At 38.7% G+C, this 17,522-nt stretch overlaps 1 protein-coding gene across 1 annotated transcript; it reads right to left on the bottom strand.

The window, feature by feature from the left end:
* Positions 1-10,630: 10,630 nt before the first annotated feature.
* On the bottom strand, positions 10,631-14,019 carry LOC126822633 (proton-coupled folate transporter). The gene is made up of 4 exons (XM_056101300.1): positions 13,182-14,019; positions 12,584-12,823; positions 11,298-11,381; positions 10,631-10,791 (listed from the first exon to the last, which is right to left on the bottom strand). Exons 1-4 carry the CDS (start codon positions 14,017-14,019, stop codon positions 10,631-10,633), a joined length of 1,323 nt encoding a protein of 440 aa, XP_055957275.1.
* Between the last annotated feature and the right edge of the window lie 3,503 nt (positions 14,020-17,522).

The raw sequence follows: 17,522 nt of genomic DNA, 5'->3' as shown, positions 1-17,522 counted from the left end.
TGAAACTAATCTGATTTGCTCGAAACAGCCCTAGTCTCAAACACGACCTAACACAAGGTTGTCAAGTCAAATCATTTCAGCAATTTAAATCAACACAATCACTGGGATTGATTATTGAGTATCGATCTACATTAATTAATGGCGTTCGTTACTGAGATACGTTTTGTATTATTTGACAGATTGAGGTGATTAAAGTGTAACATGTGTTGAATATTTATTGTAGCCCAAAATGGTAATTTCTTGAATTCTGATTGGTCGAAAAGTGGCGCCGAATGAGTATAACAGTCCTCTAAATTTCCTGGGCGACTCACTGCGAATGAATATTTTCTGGGTGCTAGACTCTGTTTGCAGTGGTCAAAAATTCTACACCTCAAAACTTTATTCTTGGAAATCTTCATGAATTTTTTCTTGTATGTCATCAACAGTGAAATTCAACCATTGGCTTATTGACACACTCACCTGAAACACATAAAAAACAAAGTTAGTGAGTGTATTTGAAGCATAATAAGTAAATTTAATTTCAAGGCTGGTCTGACAATAACGGTTGCTATGGTCATTCTATCATAATCAGACTGGTCAAAATCGAAGATTTTCAACAAGTGAATAAAAATACTACAATTTATTGAACTCCGTATGGATCGTAATATATTTTTAAAAATATACAAGTCGGGCTGATACTGATATGAATAGGACAGAGACTAATTTTCATACAGGCCATGTTTTTTTCCGAAGAAAAACAATCACATTCACAGCGTCGAAATGACAACGTAAACAAGCATAGCAACCACATGCGTTCGCTACACAGCATATATCTACACGGTCACACGAGTGTATCGACATTTATCAAACACGATATGCAATTTGTTTCGAACCTAGTCACTGCTGGAGTTCAAAATCATTTAAAAAGTACATAAAATACACTTACGATTTTTCTGTTTCGATCTTTAAAAATATCGCAGAGTGACCTCCCTTTCCAAACAGACACAATTAACCAGTCGCTTAGTGAACCAAATAGAATGGAAACGAGTGTTTATCTTATTACGTCACGGATATTTTCATGACGTCAAAATTGTTTTCCTTGGTATTTACGTCATTAAAACCAAAAAACGACCGTCAACTATCGCGAAAGAAAGAATTCCAAGAAAAATGTTAAATATTTTGGGCTACAATATCGATAAACACCTCCTGTTTAGAATTTTTCGGACTGTTATTGTCCATTTGATACCGCTTAAATTTTTCATTAGAAGCGCTCGATCGCTACGCGATTTCGGCCTCTAATGATTTAAGCGGTATCAAATGGACAATAACAGTCCTCTAAATTCTAAACAGTCGGTGTTTATCTCCTAATTAAATAACTCGCTTCCTTGTACAGGTATTTCGTGGAGTATCTGATTGATAATTGATAAAGGCAACCCTTGTTCAGTATCCGACGGTCTGATTGACACCAACCCTTGTTCAGTGCACGTAGAAATAGCTATGAATTGTGAACAGTTTTTATCAAGAAATTTAGGAAATAATTATTTAGTCCACAGTAGGAAAGAATACTTGCAGGACGACACACTGTATAAGATGAAATCCATTTTTGTACTATGACACAGCCTGACGAAATCGGCTTTATAATAAACTACTAAGGTCATGAGAATTACCTATACGATATTGTATCACTATTTCTTCTATTAACTATTTAGTAGAGATACTAACGTCAGGAGAATTACCTATAAGATATTGTAACACTATTTCTTCTATTAACTATTTAGTAGAGATATGAAATTAAAAACAGAAGTCTTGATACTGATAGAGTTATATATTTACCGCAGCAAGGTGGATCGTGATATTCCGCATCTGGTTAGGGTAGATGCCAAGCGCAAATGTTTTTCTGTTTTAAAAAAAAGGTCCCTACAAGCAAGCGAAATATTGAAATAAAAATGACATACTTTGTGTCGAATCTGTTTGACAGAGATAATGCGAAAGCCTAGCGAATATTCAAATGAATACAAAAATTCACACTAACATCCTTACATGCGGCAAACATCAATACTAAATGCATTTCCTTAAATCTTTCAAACGGTGGCCAGGCTTTGTCAATATATTAAAACATTATCTAATGTGTAAATGATTCAATCTGTGACCAAGTGTTAACAATATATTAAAATATTATTTATCTAATGTTTAAATATTTAAATTTGAACAAAAATGTCTAAACTTGACCTTCCAAGAAACTCATGTCATATCATTTCAATTAGTATATTTCTAAAAGCCGTACAAGATATATTTACTTTACAATACATCAATTGATTCGGGTGAAAAATAAAACATCCTAAATGAGCAAAACATGCGCACAGAAAATATGACATTAAACGTATTAAGCAATGTATACTCTCATAAGGCACAGGTGAAAAAACCCATCCTTATTGAGCAAATATGACATTAAATGGATAATAATTCAGAACAATTTGAATTTAACATTTTCTTTTCTTATAAACAAAATAATTCAACCACGAGTCTCTAAAACTGACGTGGTGCTGTTTATATATACCAAATGGCAATATACAGGAGGGTTGAATGTAGAAATTGGGCGTTATATATGAACCGATCGTGAAAATAGAATTTGTACATGCTGCACAGCGAACGCCGTTGAAGACGAAAACCACTTTCTCTTCTGTTGCCCAGCATATATAAATTCTTTCATCGTAGATTTTGGTCCTTTCCTTCTTTACATAATTCAAAAACATTTTAAGGAACACCAAACGTAAATGTATAATCAATTTATACATTCCAAAGTATTAAATTACTTAATCAATTATTAAAAACACAAAAATGCAACTAAACACTTATTGGGGACGTTTTTGTATACCTTTGTATATATATCTTCGTGACATGTATATATACAGAAACGACTTATATATTCGGTATTAGATATAACACGTGTTAATGAAGAAAGATAAATACATGTAATTAACAATAAATAAATATTGTTTTCAACGACTAATAGTTAGTGCAATAGTAAAATACACAAAACCTAGAAAACTGGGATAAATTTCAATTTGATAATTCTAAACTTTCCTTTTGGAATACCATTACCACGTGCTATATTGTTAGTTTATATTTGGCTGACGAATCGTGAATGTAGAAAGTGTTCCAGTTAATCCAGCATCCCCGTTCCCGCCAAAGGGTTGTTTACAGATTTGTGTTGTTGTTTTTGTTCTTTTTGCTTTTTGGGGGGTGGTAGGATGGGGAACCTGTATATACATGTAGCAAGTTTTTTACGATACATACATATCAAATATCGTTACTAAAGTAGGTACGATAAAAAATGTTCTCGATGTTCAATTTTTGGATTAAATCATCAATAAGCGTTGAGCAGCAAATCGGTTTCACATTCAAATCCAGTAAATATCTATGGTCAGGATAAGTTACAGTTAATTAATGTCTAATTTAGATAACATTTCAGGCCTAAGGAAAGACCTGCAATAGGCAAATTTAGCTCTTGCATAATATATGTTTAAAGATACGTCTTAACTAGTGGAGAATTGGAATTAACATTTTCTTTTCTGTTATTTCTAATTTCTACTGAATTGTCATCTGTTAAATGCCGTATTTACTGTGCGCCATAAGAGTATATGGAATGGTTTTTATGCTATGTTTCGTTGAAAGGGTTCACATGTGTTGGACCTTTTCCCAGCACAACACAAATTGTTTAAAAGAGCTAAATCTCTATTCTTAAATCTCTATTAAAAAAACATATTGTCAAATTAATACTACAACAATACACTTACAGTTGGCCTGAATTTTAAAAGATGGATGTGTTCGATCCCTGCATTGGCCGAGAAAGTTCATCCAGATTTTCCGGCGTGGTTTCCCCTTGTCAGTGATGCAGGACGGAGGGCCTGACAAGGACAGCTGTCTAGTCATTCGGATGAGACGAAAAACCGAGGTCCCGTGTACACATTGGCGTGCACGTAAAAGATCCCTTGACAGTTGGAATTCGATATAAGAGTAGGCCGTAGTGCCGCTGTCCGGGCAAAATTTCCCTCATAGCACACTGTATGGCGTATGCCCGTCTTCATTAGCCCAGTATAGGAGCAGAACAGTAGGACGTTAAACCCCATTTCATTTCATTTGATTTCAAAAGATGGATGTATACCAGTTGAGCTGTGAGTTATTCAAACAACTTGCTTTCTAATGGCCTTCTATAATAAAATGCTTAGTTATTATAGCGTTATAAAATCTGCATAACAGTCTGCTTGATAATGTACAGAATTTCTAGGAATACGCGATAGCTCAAAACGCATAAAGACGAGTTGTATATGCTTTTGTTAATGTTGGTGAAAAGGTCGTGGGAGCGATAATGGTTACTTCAGTGTAAGTCTTCATGCATAATGACTAGTTGAAGATATTTTGTTAATTTCGGAGAAAGGTCCGCTTACGCGGAAAAATAGAGAACTTTACTACAAATGAAAATTTCTTGGAATATCCGATAGCTCAACATGCATAAATACGAGTTGTAGATTCCCCGGGAATTATTGTACACTTCACTACTAGTGGATATTACATTATAGTACATGTATGCATGTAGGTGATATACCATTATAGTAGGTGATATAACATTATAGTAGTTGATATAACATTAAAGTATACATGTAGGTGATATAACATAATAGTAGGTGATATAACAATACATTATACGTGTAGGTAATATGTAAAGTCAAGAATATTAATTGGCTATTTGTACCAAAATTTGGAAGTAATTCAACGCCCGCATGCAAGTTGTTGAAGTTTTTAAACGCCCGCATGCAAGTTGTTGAAGTTTTTAAACGCCCGCATGCAAGTTGTTGAAGTTTTTAAACGCCCGCATGCAAGTTGTTGAAGTTTTAAACGCCCACAGTTTTTAAACGCCCGCATGCAAGTTGTTGAAGTTTTTTTACCCCCGCATGCAAGTTGTTGAAGTTTTTTTTAACTCCTGCATGCAAGTTGTTGACGTTTTAAACGCCCGCATGCAAGTTGTTGAGTTTTTAAACGCCCGCATGCTTGCAAGTTGTTGAAGTTTTTAAATGCCCGCATCCAAATTATTTGTTGTTAAACGCCTACAATTCAATTACAAGTACATTTTGCCAGTGTTACTTTTGTATGTTCACCGGTAGACCTTCAATGACCACCCTCGGTATTCCATTCTACTCAACAAAGAGCTGGGTTAATCTATGGGGAAGGGACACGTTTTCAAGTTACCCGCCCTTGATAATTGTACTATTTTTATCGACCAATCCCATAAATCGTTAATTGCAAAGGAAGTTCGCAGAAGGAAGTAACTTCCATCGGACAAGGTTAGGAGTTAGCCAGAAGGTAGCCTAAATGAGAGAAGTCCAAATTATTCTAAATGCGTATTTATTAAGAACAAATTATATATTAAAAACACTTATATGGATATACTATATCCATATAAGTGTTTTTAATTTGTGAAATCTACCTCTATATGTCTTATAAGGATTATGTTAAACAAATTATATAATAGTATATTAATGAAGACCGGACGTTTATACATATGTAGGTTCAAGAGTTTTATTGAGAATAGTTCGTTCATTCCCCGCGTTTTGTGTCCTCGTGATATCCTAGACAAGTTATTGTGAATGTTGTTGTTCTTAGTGTTTAACGTCCGCTTCCACCGAAGATGATGTCACAGATAAGTTGTCACATTTTCATTTTTGTTCTTAGCGCACGCGTCTTTCCTGTGGAGAGAAACCGGAGTACCCGGAATAAACCCACGAGGTTGAGAAGGCAAGCACATTGAAACTATTCTATTAGATTATTGTCATTGATATGGGATGTGTCTTGGTTGGCTATTAAAGTATCATCTAATGTTGGTCATTTCATGTCAAGTGGGCCAGTGCATGTCGGGTGACCCCTAACCCGGAAGTGGACCACTGCATGTCGGATGACCCCTAATGTGAAATTGGTAAGTTATATGACTCTAGCATTAATATTGCCTGAGATATGACCTTTTTAATCTGGAGACCTATTCGTATGTTTTGAAACTACTGTTCTAAGACCTGATTTTGCTGCACTATTTTTATATCTTCTAATTAGACAATATTCTTCAAATTTGGAATAACATTTTGTCGACTATGTATGGCGTGCATTACTTGTGAGAAACCAGTATTTGGAAACCAAGTATGAATTTTACTTCAATATATTAGATTGAACGTTGAGTAAATTCCTAACTTAAGTCTGAGAATGCTTTGTGAACTCGGGACTTGATCTCATTCATTCAAGGGAGGTAAGAAACTCTTCATCTGGGGCAGACCATCATTAATTTCCCCATTGACTTCAATGGGCTGAATGCTTTTCACTACAGACAGAGAAACAAATGGCCATGTCTTTGCACTAAAATTTGTATGAGGTTGACCACCAAAATTTTGAGATACACAAACTTGAAGAAGCATACTAAAAACATGTAACTAGTTGCCGTACATATCACCGTAGCCAACCTGATAACCCCGTTATCCCCCCGCCTCAAAATCATGAATATTTACCAAAACATGACAGAAAATGTTAATTGAAACCCTCTTCGTCCATTCTTGACCAAAATATCAACAAAATTGGACATGCAAAAGGGGCGAAAAGAGACAGAGAGAATTGCTATAAATAGACGAACTACAATTTGTGGGTACCGGGATGGTGAAAATTAATGGTGGTCTGCCTCCATCTCATTCATTCAAGGGAGGTAACAAACTCTTGATCTCATTCATTCAAGGGAGGTAACACACTAAAAGAACAAAAGAATGCTTACAACCTCGCATTGAGATATTTTATATCTAGTTCATGAAGAAAATACCGTGCTAAATGGTGCAACGGGAGAACTTGCCGTCTGAAAAAATAAACCTAACCCATGACCCACCTAGCGTGCCCCACAGTTTTTATAAGTGGCCCAGCCTGGCCCATGACCCAACTACAGTGTCCCAATTGTGACCTAGAGTGACTCACTATATTTATTCGTGACCTAGTTTACTCTAGAGTGTCGACCATTTTCATGCGTTGCCTAGAGTTCCCCACAAATTTTATGCGAAGCCTAGGTTGTTTTTTTCAATAATTAGTCTTGAGTTTTCGGTATTTAGTGATTTTTCAGTAAATAGGGTTATTCGGATTTTTTCGGGAATTAGTACAACACGTTAATGATTATTGGGGTATTTTTCGTGTTTCCTGGGTATTTTGGGTAATTTTCTATGTTTTGGGGGGATTTTCCCTGTTTTTGTTTTTTTCGGTACTTTCCGGATTTGTTCAGTATTTAGTACTGCCGGTGATGAAAATAAAGGGTTTCTTAATTATTTGGATGGGACAAACAATAATTAGACTACAATACTGTATGTAATTTAAACATTTTTTAATCCATTGAATATGGACGAGGGAGGTATTTCCTTTTTACTGTCTTCTGGGGATACACTCAATTCAAATTCACCATAATAATTTGGTTCTGGCATTTTAATACGCAGCCACCTATAAATAAACAATAGTATATACATGTATAAACATTGGTTTTGATAGAACACTCACCGAAATGAAATAAGGTTTTCTGCACCGATTGGGCCAATAAAAACGGGACACTCATCTTAGGCGATGGCGGTGTGGAAGGGGGGGGGGAAGGGAAGGAACATTTCTGCTGACATGGGTTTTTGACCTCTGTTTGTCTGGCGATATGAACATGTAAACATAAAATGCATTCAAAGACGTTGACTCGTTTTGTTTGTGTTATGTCTTGCTCGGCATGCCAAGACAATTAGTCAGGCGCTGGCTCACTAGCTTTGGAGGTCCCATGTTTGATCCTGGTGTTGATCCGGAAAGTTTTGGGGTTCTCAATAGGACCTTTGGATGGCACGAAAACCCGAGGCGTAGACGTAACAATATCCCTGACAGTTGGAGCTTAGCATGTACTCATTAAGGTACTTTAATGTACATTTACTTGATGTGGTGATTTCGGGGGTTTTGTTCGTCTCGATCTCTTTGTTAATTAAGTTTTACAAACTTATGTGGCCTATTTCTAAATCTATGTGGCCGACTGTTTTATTTAACCCTACTTTTATTAATGGTACCTTGTGAAATCATTTGTCTGTTCGTGGTGCCTAACGTCTGCTTCCAGACACTTAACTGTTATTGTTGTTATTTGACGGGTTTAACGTCTATTTCCACAGAAGGTGATATCGCAGACATGATGTCTTATCTTTAGTATAATCCAGGTTTCTTTCCTGTGGTCCAGCCTCGTGGGTTTTCTCCGGGTCCTCCGGTTTCCTCCCACTGCTAAAGACCCCTACGCGCAAGCGAATTATTGAAATAAAATTAAACCATATGTTAGTCGAGAAATGACCTAGTTTGTGTCGAGTGGACGTTAAACCCCATTTCTCTCTCCCTCTCTTTCCTGTGGGAGGAAATCGGAGTAACCCATGAGGCGCCCGTATGTCCATGCCACATACGCTTACACTAGGAGTGTAGCAACCCCACCTCCCCACTTCCTTAAAGTGATTAATTGCATCATCAGGCCATCTAAACTCCCCCTAGGATGATTACTGGCATTATCACGCCCCCCCCCCCCCTTATGTTGATTAGCGCATGAGCCCTCACTGCACAACAGACGTGATAAACTGGCCCTGCAGTATGCTACGAAAATAGCATCTTTACCAAATCATATTTCATTTAACATCATATTTAGACCATATCATGAGCATCTATATCTGCTTAAGACTAAAGTTATTCCACCTTTCGGTATTCGCATACAACCCCTTTTGTCTGAGGCTGGTATCAGCCTGGACAGTATTGCGAATACCCCTTTCTTTAGGACTCCACCGTGGGCTATATCTCCCCCAAAGATTGATTTCCATCTTACACAACATAAAAAGAGAGATACTAGCTCTACGGTGTTTCAGTCTCTCTTTCGAGAGCTGAGGTCTAAATATGGTGATTATGCTCCAATTTATACAGATGGTTCGAAAGATGGTGATCGGGTAGCTTCGGCTACCGTGACACCATCTGAGACCATTTCTGTCCGCCTTCCACCTGCTGCTTCCATCTTTACAGCTGAACTCCAGGCCATTCTTCAGGCTTTGGAGTTCATTCAATCAACATCTGATTTAAAATATATAATTTTTACTGATTCTTTGTCCTCACTACAAGCAATAAATAATAAACAGCTTGAACACCCATTAGTAGCAGACATTTATGGTCTGTTACTATCAAACGAGTTCATCAGCAAGGACAGTGTCCTTTGCTGGCTCCCCAGTCACATGGATATAAAAGGGAATGATCAAGCAGATTTGGCTGCCAAGTCTGCCTTAGATCTTCCCTTATTCGAATTTTTAACGCCATACACGGATTTTAAATCCTGTATAAATAATTTTATTTATGACCGCTGGCAACGGTCTTGGGGATCTTGCAGGCACAAACAGACTTCATCACATAAAGCCTCTCCTTGGAGAATGGCCATGCTCCTACAGGTCTAACATGAGAGATGAAGTTGTTTTGTGTCGCTCTCGCATTGGTCATACTTTTTTAACTCATATTTTCATTTTGAAGCGAGAGCCTCAACCGGAATGTGTTCACTGTCATGTTCCTTTGACAGTGAGATACACCTTGATTGAGTGCAAACATCTCAAGTATATTAGATCTAAATACTACCGTTGCCAGTCATTACGTCAGCTATTTGCTCAACCGGAGCTATATGATAAAGTGCTAACATTTTTAAAAGAGACAAACTTTTATTCTCAATTTTAATTGTATATATTTAATCATGTATATCGTTTTAAATATTTATATATGTAAAAGATTTGTTATATATATTTTTAATTAATATATTTTCTGTGATATTTGTTTTTATTTACATATATAAATTCAATTATGTGATATTGTTTTAATTTGTATCGTATATTTCACCATATGGTTGGCGCAATATAGCCCGGTTGGAGCTGACGTGCCATTAAACAACATTTCATTTCATTTATGTTGATTACTTGCATCATCAGGCCACCCCAAATCCCTTAGGGTGATTACTTGCATTATCAACCCCTCCCCCTCCCTTAGGGTGTTTACTTGCATTATCAACCCATCCCAACTCCCCTTAGGGTGATTACTTGCATTATCAACCCATCCCCCTCCCATAGGGTGTTTACTTGCATCATCAGGTCATCACAACTCCCTTTAGGATGATTACTTGCATTATCAACCCATCCCCCTCCCATAGGGTGTTTACTTGCATCATCAGGTCATCACAACTCCCCTTAGGATGATTACTTGCATTATCAACTCATCCCAACTCCCCTAAAGGTGATTTCTTGCATTATCAACCCATCCCAAACTCCCCTGGGGTTATTACTTGCATCACCTGGCCATCCCATCCCGAATTGGGGGGTTGGATGGCTGAATGGTTAGCACGTACGCGCTGTACCATAAAGTCTGTCGTTGAGTCAACTGGCGTGGTTTCGAATCCCCGGTTGTACGTGGCAAGGAGTAGGGTCGCCTGTCCAACCTCGTGGGTTTTCTCCGGGTCCTCCGGTTTCCTCCCACTGCTAAAGACCCCTACGCGCAAGCGAATGATTGAAATGGGATTAAACCATATGTTAGTCCCGAAATCTGGACCTGCTCCATTAAATACTTACAGAGTGATCAGTAATCCTAGAACACAGATGACCACCAGCAACATAAAACAGAAGCCAGGATAGAATGAAAGCGATGCTGGATAGACATAATTAAATATCAAGGTAGCTATTATGGCGGCGATACTTTCTACTGATGCAATTAAACCAAATAATCGCCCTGAAATAAAATCAAAACACGTGGGACTATCTGTAATAATATGTCAGTGATCTGTTACAAGCCATTGTTAAAGGGAGAAATGGTGTTTACCGTCCACTCGACACAAACTGGATCATTCGGGAATTACATATGGTTCAATTTTATCTCAATAATTCGCTTGTTCGTAGGGGTCAATAGCTGTGGAAACCGGAGAACCCAGAGTAAACCTATGATGTTGGACAGGCGACCCGACTCCTTGTCATGTACGAGCGGGGAATCGAAACCATGCCACTTGACTCAATGGCAGACCTTCTGACCCAACGCGCAAGCTTTAAACTATTAGGGAGGTGTCAATCACTGGGGTTAATACTCATGCTGAGTATGACTGCTCGCTAATCGACGAGGCAATGAGCCACGTCACGGTTCCTCATTTCTGTCTGAGCTATCATGTAATAAGAATACTCGAAAACTGTTTCACAAATATTGACGACCCAAAAAGCTTAAATAAATGAATAACTAGAGCATACCATGTTCATCTTTATGTATCTGTTGACTAACGCTAGATCTGATACCCGCAGCTGGATAACCAGTAAACAATGATGCAGCACAACCTGTGAATTTGAATGAAATAGGGTTAAACGTCTTACTTTTCGTCAACAACTAGTTTAAAAAAGAATGGTGCTACTATCAATATATAATGGAAATTTTACTCTGACAGCGGCGTTACTCGAATTCCAACTGTCAAGAGCTCTCTCACGTGCTTGGCAATGAGTAGGGAGTACATGGGTGGACCTTGTTTTTTGTCCCATCCGAACGACTAGATCATTGCATAGACCATCGTACTGCACCACTGACAGGGTACATCATGCTGGGGAAACCTGGAGAACAACGGCAAACGGCGGCATCGAACCTTCGACCGCCTGATTAATGAACCAGCGTCTTACTCACTGAGCCACTGCGATTCCAAAATGAATTTATTTGATATGACATACTAAAAGGTCTGTTTAAATAACCGCTATCTAAACCGTTTATTATAATACATCACAATTCCCCCGAAATGTCTCATTTAAGATGGTCCCAAGCAATATAACTACATCTACAAAATGTCTAAATTATTATGGACCCGGACTCTACAGTATCACGCAAACAGCATAATTAGCCACCACACTGATCAGCAGTGAATATTTGCTAGGCCGCGACAATCACTGATAAGGATGACATCGATGCGACTTAATGAGCCACAAATATTAACTTTTTTCCTCCGACAAATTAAATTCTAAAACATTTTTCTTATGTATTAGAGAAATAAATAAAGACGTTTGAAGTATGTGTAGGTAAATATTATTTCCTATTTTAATGTAAATGGGTATTAAAATGAGTAAAGGGAGCCATTCTGCTCGAATCTATAACGTCTTATGTAAACAATGCACGTGCTATTGAGCCAATGATTGACGCCACGTGATATGACGTCATTTGTTGAAGGCAGTCATCTTTTACAGAGATATTAGAAGATTTTCGTAATACTCGGTGAAACAGATTGCATAACCACACCTACAAGATGTCTTATTTAATATGGAACCGGACACTACGGTATCATCCAAGCAGCATAATCTACTCGATTAGAAGAAGAAGATAAAAGTGCCTCAAAGTGTGTAAAGTTTGCCAGTCAAGGTGGAACAAACACAACACATACCAACCAAATCTGTTGTAATTTATCTGCCTTCTGAATGACCACCTAAAAAAGGGACCGGGGTGTGCCTAATAAAAGAGGGCTTTCACGACCCACAATAATTTTGAAAGAAAAACAATGTACCTGTAAACATTGTCCATGTATATCCGAAGCTGTAGAAAGTAAAACCGACTATTCTTGAACTTATTCCCAGAATAATCAGAGTTGTATCCTTCAAATGAAATTTGTATTTGAATACAGGCATCACAGCAATTAGAGTTATCCCTCTCAGAACGTTCTCAAATCCACTTAGATACCCATACATTGTAGTTGACCAGTTTAATGGATGACGTCTGACGTATAAATACATAATATCTCTTTCACCTGTCATTAAAGAAATATATCATTCCTGACGTTACAGACTATTATATTTATTATATGTGGTATTCCACATTAGTAAATTCACTTGGTATTCTTATAATAAATTCACGTGGTGTTCCATTACCAATATTTGAGAGAGAGAGAGAGAGAGAGAGAGAGGGGAGAGAGAGACACACAGAGAGATTATGCCATTGTGGGATTAATATAGTATGGTATAATTATATTACTATATCGCTTTTGATGCAATGTGAGCTTAATCTGACGTTGCCCCCTCCCCTCCCCCCTTCCCCCCTCCCCCCTTCCCCCTTCCTCCCCCTCCCCCCTTCCCCCTTCCTCCCCCATTAAAACTTGGATACTGTACCTGCTAGTGCAGTCATCATCAACAGAATAATGGCAATCATCGACCCAACGAAAACTTTCACGCCTTCTTCTCTCTCCTTACGAATAAATTTGAAAATTCCTGAAACTCGACTAGCCATCATCCTCGTGCATCCAACGTCATCGTCTGATGGTTTATCAGGTTTTACATCCGGTAGCCATATAAGGACATATAGAATTAATACAACAAGAAGTCCAGTCGTAAAACTGAAGGTAAAAACAAAACCCAGTCGATCCACCATCAGTCCGGAACAAAAAATACCAATAGTTCCGGCTAGAAATATCATGGCCTCTACAAGTGCAATACGGACTGTTTTATCTTCATCTGTTGAAATGTTTGATGTGTAGCTATAAATAGTCATCACCATCGCAGTAAACGATCCGCCACATCCACCGCTAATCGAACCAATCAACAAGTAGCTTGCATCAATGTCAACGTAAACACTATTTAACAAATAAGCAACATTCTCGGCTATGCCAAAACCCGCTGTAATCAAAATGGCTGCTTTACGGCTGACGTGATCAACCAGTGGGCTGAGAAAAAACAAAACAACTATACACGATGGCACCAAACGGGAGGCATTAGTCATCAAGATCAAATGTGACGTCTCTGACTGTACAAGATCTTCTTCGTCTTGATATTCTGACATATTTGCTGAATTGTTTTTCAAATTTTGACAGAACGTTGTATTATATTGGTGGACACAGACTTTACTGTAAATGAGAGCTTGTAGCGCTGGAAAGGCAATGTATAAGCACATCATATAGAGGAACATGATGGGTTCCACGGTGACGCGAAAACCATGACAACAAAACGCCATCTTGATGTTCGATGTTTTAACTGTCCATCACAGTATCCTCTCTGTAAAATACAACATGTATATTTAAAGTGGCCTTTCAAAAACACGAATAAAAAAATGAAGATAAATGAAGAAGAAATGGATATTTTTCGTATAGATTCATGGGGCTTTATTGACGGAACTATTTATGTAATTGTGTTGACCATTCCCTTGTAACAAATTTAAATACAAACATCTGCAACGTATTCACCGCGTGATCGATTTTCATCCAACTTCAGCTGTAACCATAGTCAACATGGCCTACGTGGCCTAGAGTAACCCACTACTGACGCCATTACTGTAAATGTTCTACAATTAACGATAACAGAACATTAATAAAGGAAGACAATCCCCCCTCCACCCCACCACCCCCCAAAAAAATATCCTAGAGTAACCTAAAAACTACTGACGCCATTACTAGAAAAAACAAAACCACTAATAAGGGGAGTTGCCATCTCCCAAAATATCCTACAACAATATCTATACTACGGACGACATTACTGTAGATATTCTGCAAATTATCGATAGAGGAAACACTAATAAAGGGGGGTAATCACCCCCCGACGTAACCCAGACTACGCTCTATACTACTGACGCCATTAGTAGACATGTTTACAAATTAACGATAACGGGAAACTAATAAGGGGAGATAATACACCCCATAAAATATTGCAGTAGGATGCAGACCACCATTAAATTTCACCTTCTACAAATTGTAGTTCGTCTAATTATGGCAATTCTCTCTCTGTCTGTTTTCTCCCCTTTTGCATGCCCATTTTTGTTGATTTGTTGGTCTAGAATGGACGAAGAGGGTTTAAATTAACATTTTCTCCAGGTTTTGGTAAATATTCATGATTTTGAGGCGGAAGGATAACGGGGTTATCAGGTTGGCTACGGTGATATCATGTACGGTAACTAGTTACATGTTTTAAGTATGCTTCTTCAAGTTTGTGTATCTCAAAATTTGGGTGGTCAACATCATACAAATTTCAGTGCAAAGACATGACCCTTTGTTCCTCTGTCTGTAATGAAAAGCATTCAGCCCAACGAAAATTTGGGGAAAAGTTGGAGGTGGGCAAAGAGGCCAGAATTAACATTCAAATCAATGGGGAAAAAATCTTTGTCTGCCTCCAGTAACTTTATACTATGGAAATGAAAATGAAATGAAATGGGGTTTAACTTCCTACTGTTTTCCTCCTAAACTGGGCTAACGAAGACAAGCATAAGCCATAAGTTGCTACCAAAGAAATAAATGTAGTAATCCCCTGTTCCGCCACTACCTGGAGCTGTTACCGACGTCCTTATTTTTAACCTTCTACATACCGCCTGATATGTACACCTATAAAAATTACTGTACCTCAATATTGTATCCAGGTCAACCAAATCTCAACCGCTTTCCATTGCATGTTTTTCTGCTAAATTAAATGACAGTTCAATTTCTGGTTTGATTAAAACAAAAAGCCTAACCAATTGTATTTAAATTTGTACCCATTTACTTATCACTTATCCCAATGAATGATGAGTGACCGTTATCTTTAGACGTATCAATGTTGTTATATATCTCTATCAGTTGGTGGTTCTGTTATATCATCATTATATAGGACGATATAAAAACAAAACATCAATATCTCTAACTACTCAAGGGCGGGGTCGGGTGTACTGTAGATCTCTCTCTCTCTCTCTCTCTCTCTCTCTCTCTCTCTCTCTCTCTCCCTCCTCTCTCTCTCTCTCTCTCTCTCTCTCTCTCTCCCTCCCTCTCTCTCTCTCTCTCTCTCTCTGATACATACGACCCCCCTTCTCTAACACATAGCCCCCCTCCCTCTCGTTGTGAAACATAATATCCCCCCACTCCCACTTGGCCTCCCATAATCCCATAAGCCCCACCCTCTCTCTTTGCGTCCCTGATTGTACGTGGCAAGGAGTAGGGTTGCCTGTCCAACCTCGTGGGTTTTCTCCGGGTCCTCCTCCCCGCCCCCCCTGCAAAGACCCCTACGCGCAAGCGAATTATTGAAATAGAATTAAACCATATGTTAGTCCCGAAATGACCTAGTTTGTGTCGAGAGGACGTTAAACCCCATTTCTCTCTCTCTCTTTCTCTCTCTCTCTCTCTCTCCGACACATACGGTCCCCCCTCTCCTCTGACGGTTTAGAATTTTATATTTTATCGCCCGTCCTAATGACGTTTACACGCGACCAGGCATAACATGCGTGTATAGGCAATGAGACTGTCATCAAAGCCTGATCAAAGCTTAGATTTATAGATGGCTCGGTAACCTTGAGCTACCGACTTCGTTACGAGACCGTTCCTCGTGATTTTCTGGTGTGGTTTACCCTTGCAAGACACGCTGACTAGTCCTTTGGATGATGTGGAAATCCGAGGTCTCGTGTATACGTTGACAGTCGGAATTCGAAATAAGAGGCAAGCCGTAGCGCCGCAGTTCAAGAAAAAAATTTCGCCCATAGCGCACTTTATTGCATAATATACACGTCCTCATTAGCCCGTGTGCCCGTTAAAGGCAAATTTCAATTCCTCCCACCTTTAATTGTCAGGGATGCTGTCTCGAGTTTAAACATACCCCCTACTGACTTGTTACTTTGGGAATTCCACCTTTGACCGTCGGGAATTCCCCTTGGCTGAGCCGGTAGGACTCCTTGCCACGTACAACCGGGGAATCGAAACCACGCCAGTTGAGAGAGAGAGAGAGAGAGAGAGAGAGGGGGAGGGGGAGGCGTCTTTAGCAGTGGAAGGAAACTGGATAACCCGGAGAAAACCCACAAAGTTGGACAGGCGGTCCTACTCCTTGTCACGTACAAACGTGGAATAGCTACAACGTCACTCGACACAATGCCATACCATATGATCCATCGTGTACGCAATCACCATTCAACCACCCAAACCCTCAGTTAGCCAAAGACACCGATAGAATACAGAATCCTAGAAGAAATGTCAATCAGTATAAAAGAGTCATACCAGAATTATGTCCTGTGTTTTTCCAGTTCAAATACTAAATGTTATTTATCCGCCGTGACGACAGACATTGCTTAATATACTTTTTTTGGTGCTGTCTTTACCTAGTGGGCCAGTGTGCTAGTATCTGTACTAAAGCGAGGGTTTTTTATTCAGCGTAAATTCCCGAACTGATTGAAATCAGATAATTATTTTCCCAATTTGTATTTTTTTTTTTGTTCAAGGTAACATTGTAATCTAACAATATCATTCCGGGACAGTACATCGCAATCTAATCGATCGTCTTTACGTCACTATTATCTTACCAGTTCTCTCTCTCTCTCTCTCTCTCTCTCTCTCTCTCTCTCTCTCAATTTTCTTTACGTCACTGCTATCTGACCAGGTCTCTCTCTTTCAGTTCTATTGAGGCGAATGGGGTGGGGGGATGGTTATCGCGTGTGCGTTGTACCATAAGGTCTGTCATTGAGTCAACTGGCGTGATTTCGTTTCCTCGGATGTTGTTGACAAGGAGTAGGGT

The sequence above is a fragment of the Patella vulgata genome, chromosome 5, assembly GCF_932274485.2.
Source record: "Patella vulgata chromosome 5, xgPatVulg1.2, whole genome shotgun sequence".
Lineage (NCBI taxonomy): Eukaryota > Metazoa > Mollusca > Gastropoda > Patellidae > Patella > Patella vulgata.
The sequence above is the reverse complement of the archived record's forward strand: the minus strand, read 5'-3'. Positions and strand labels throughout refer to the sequence as shown.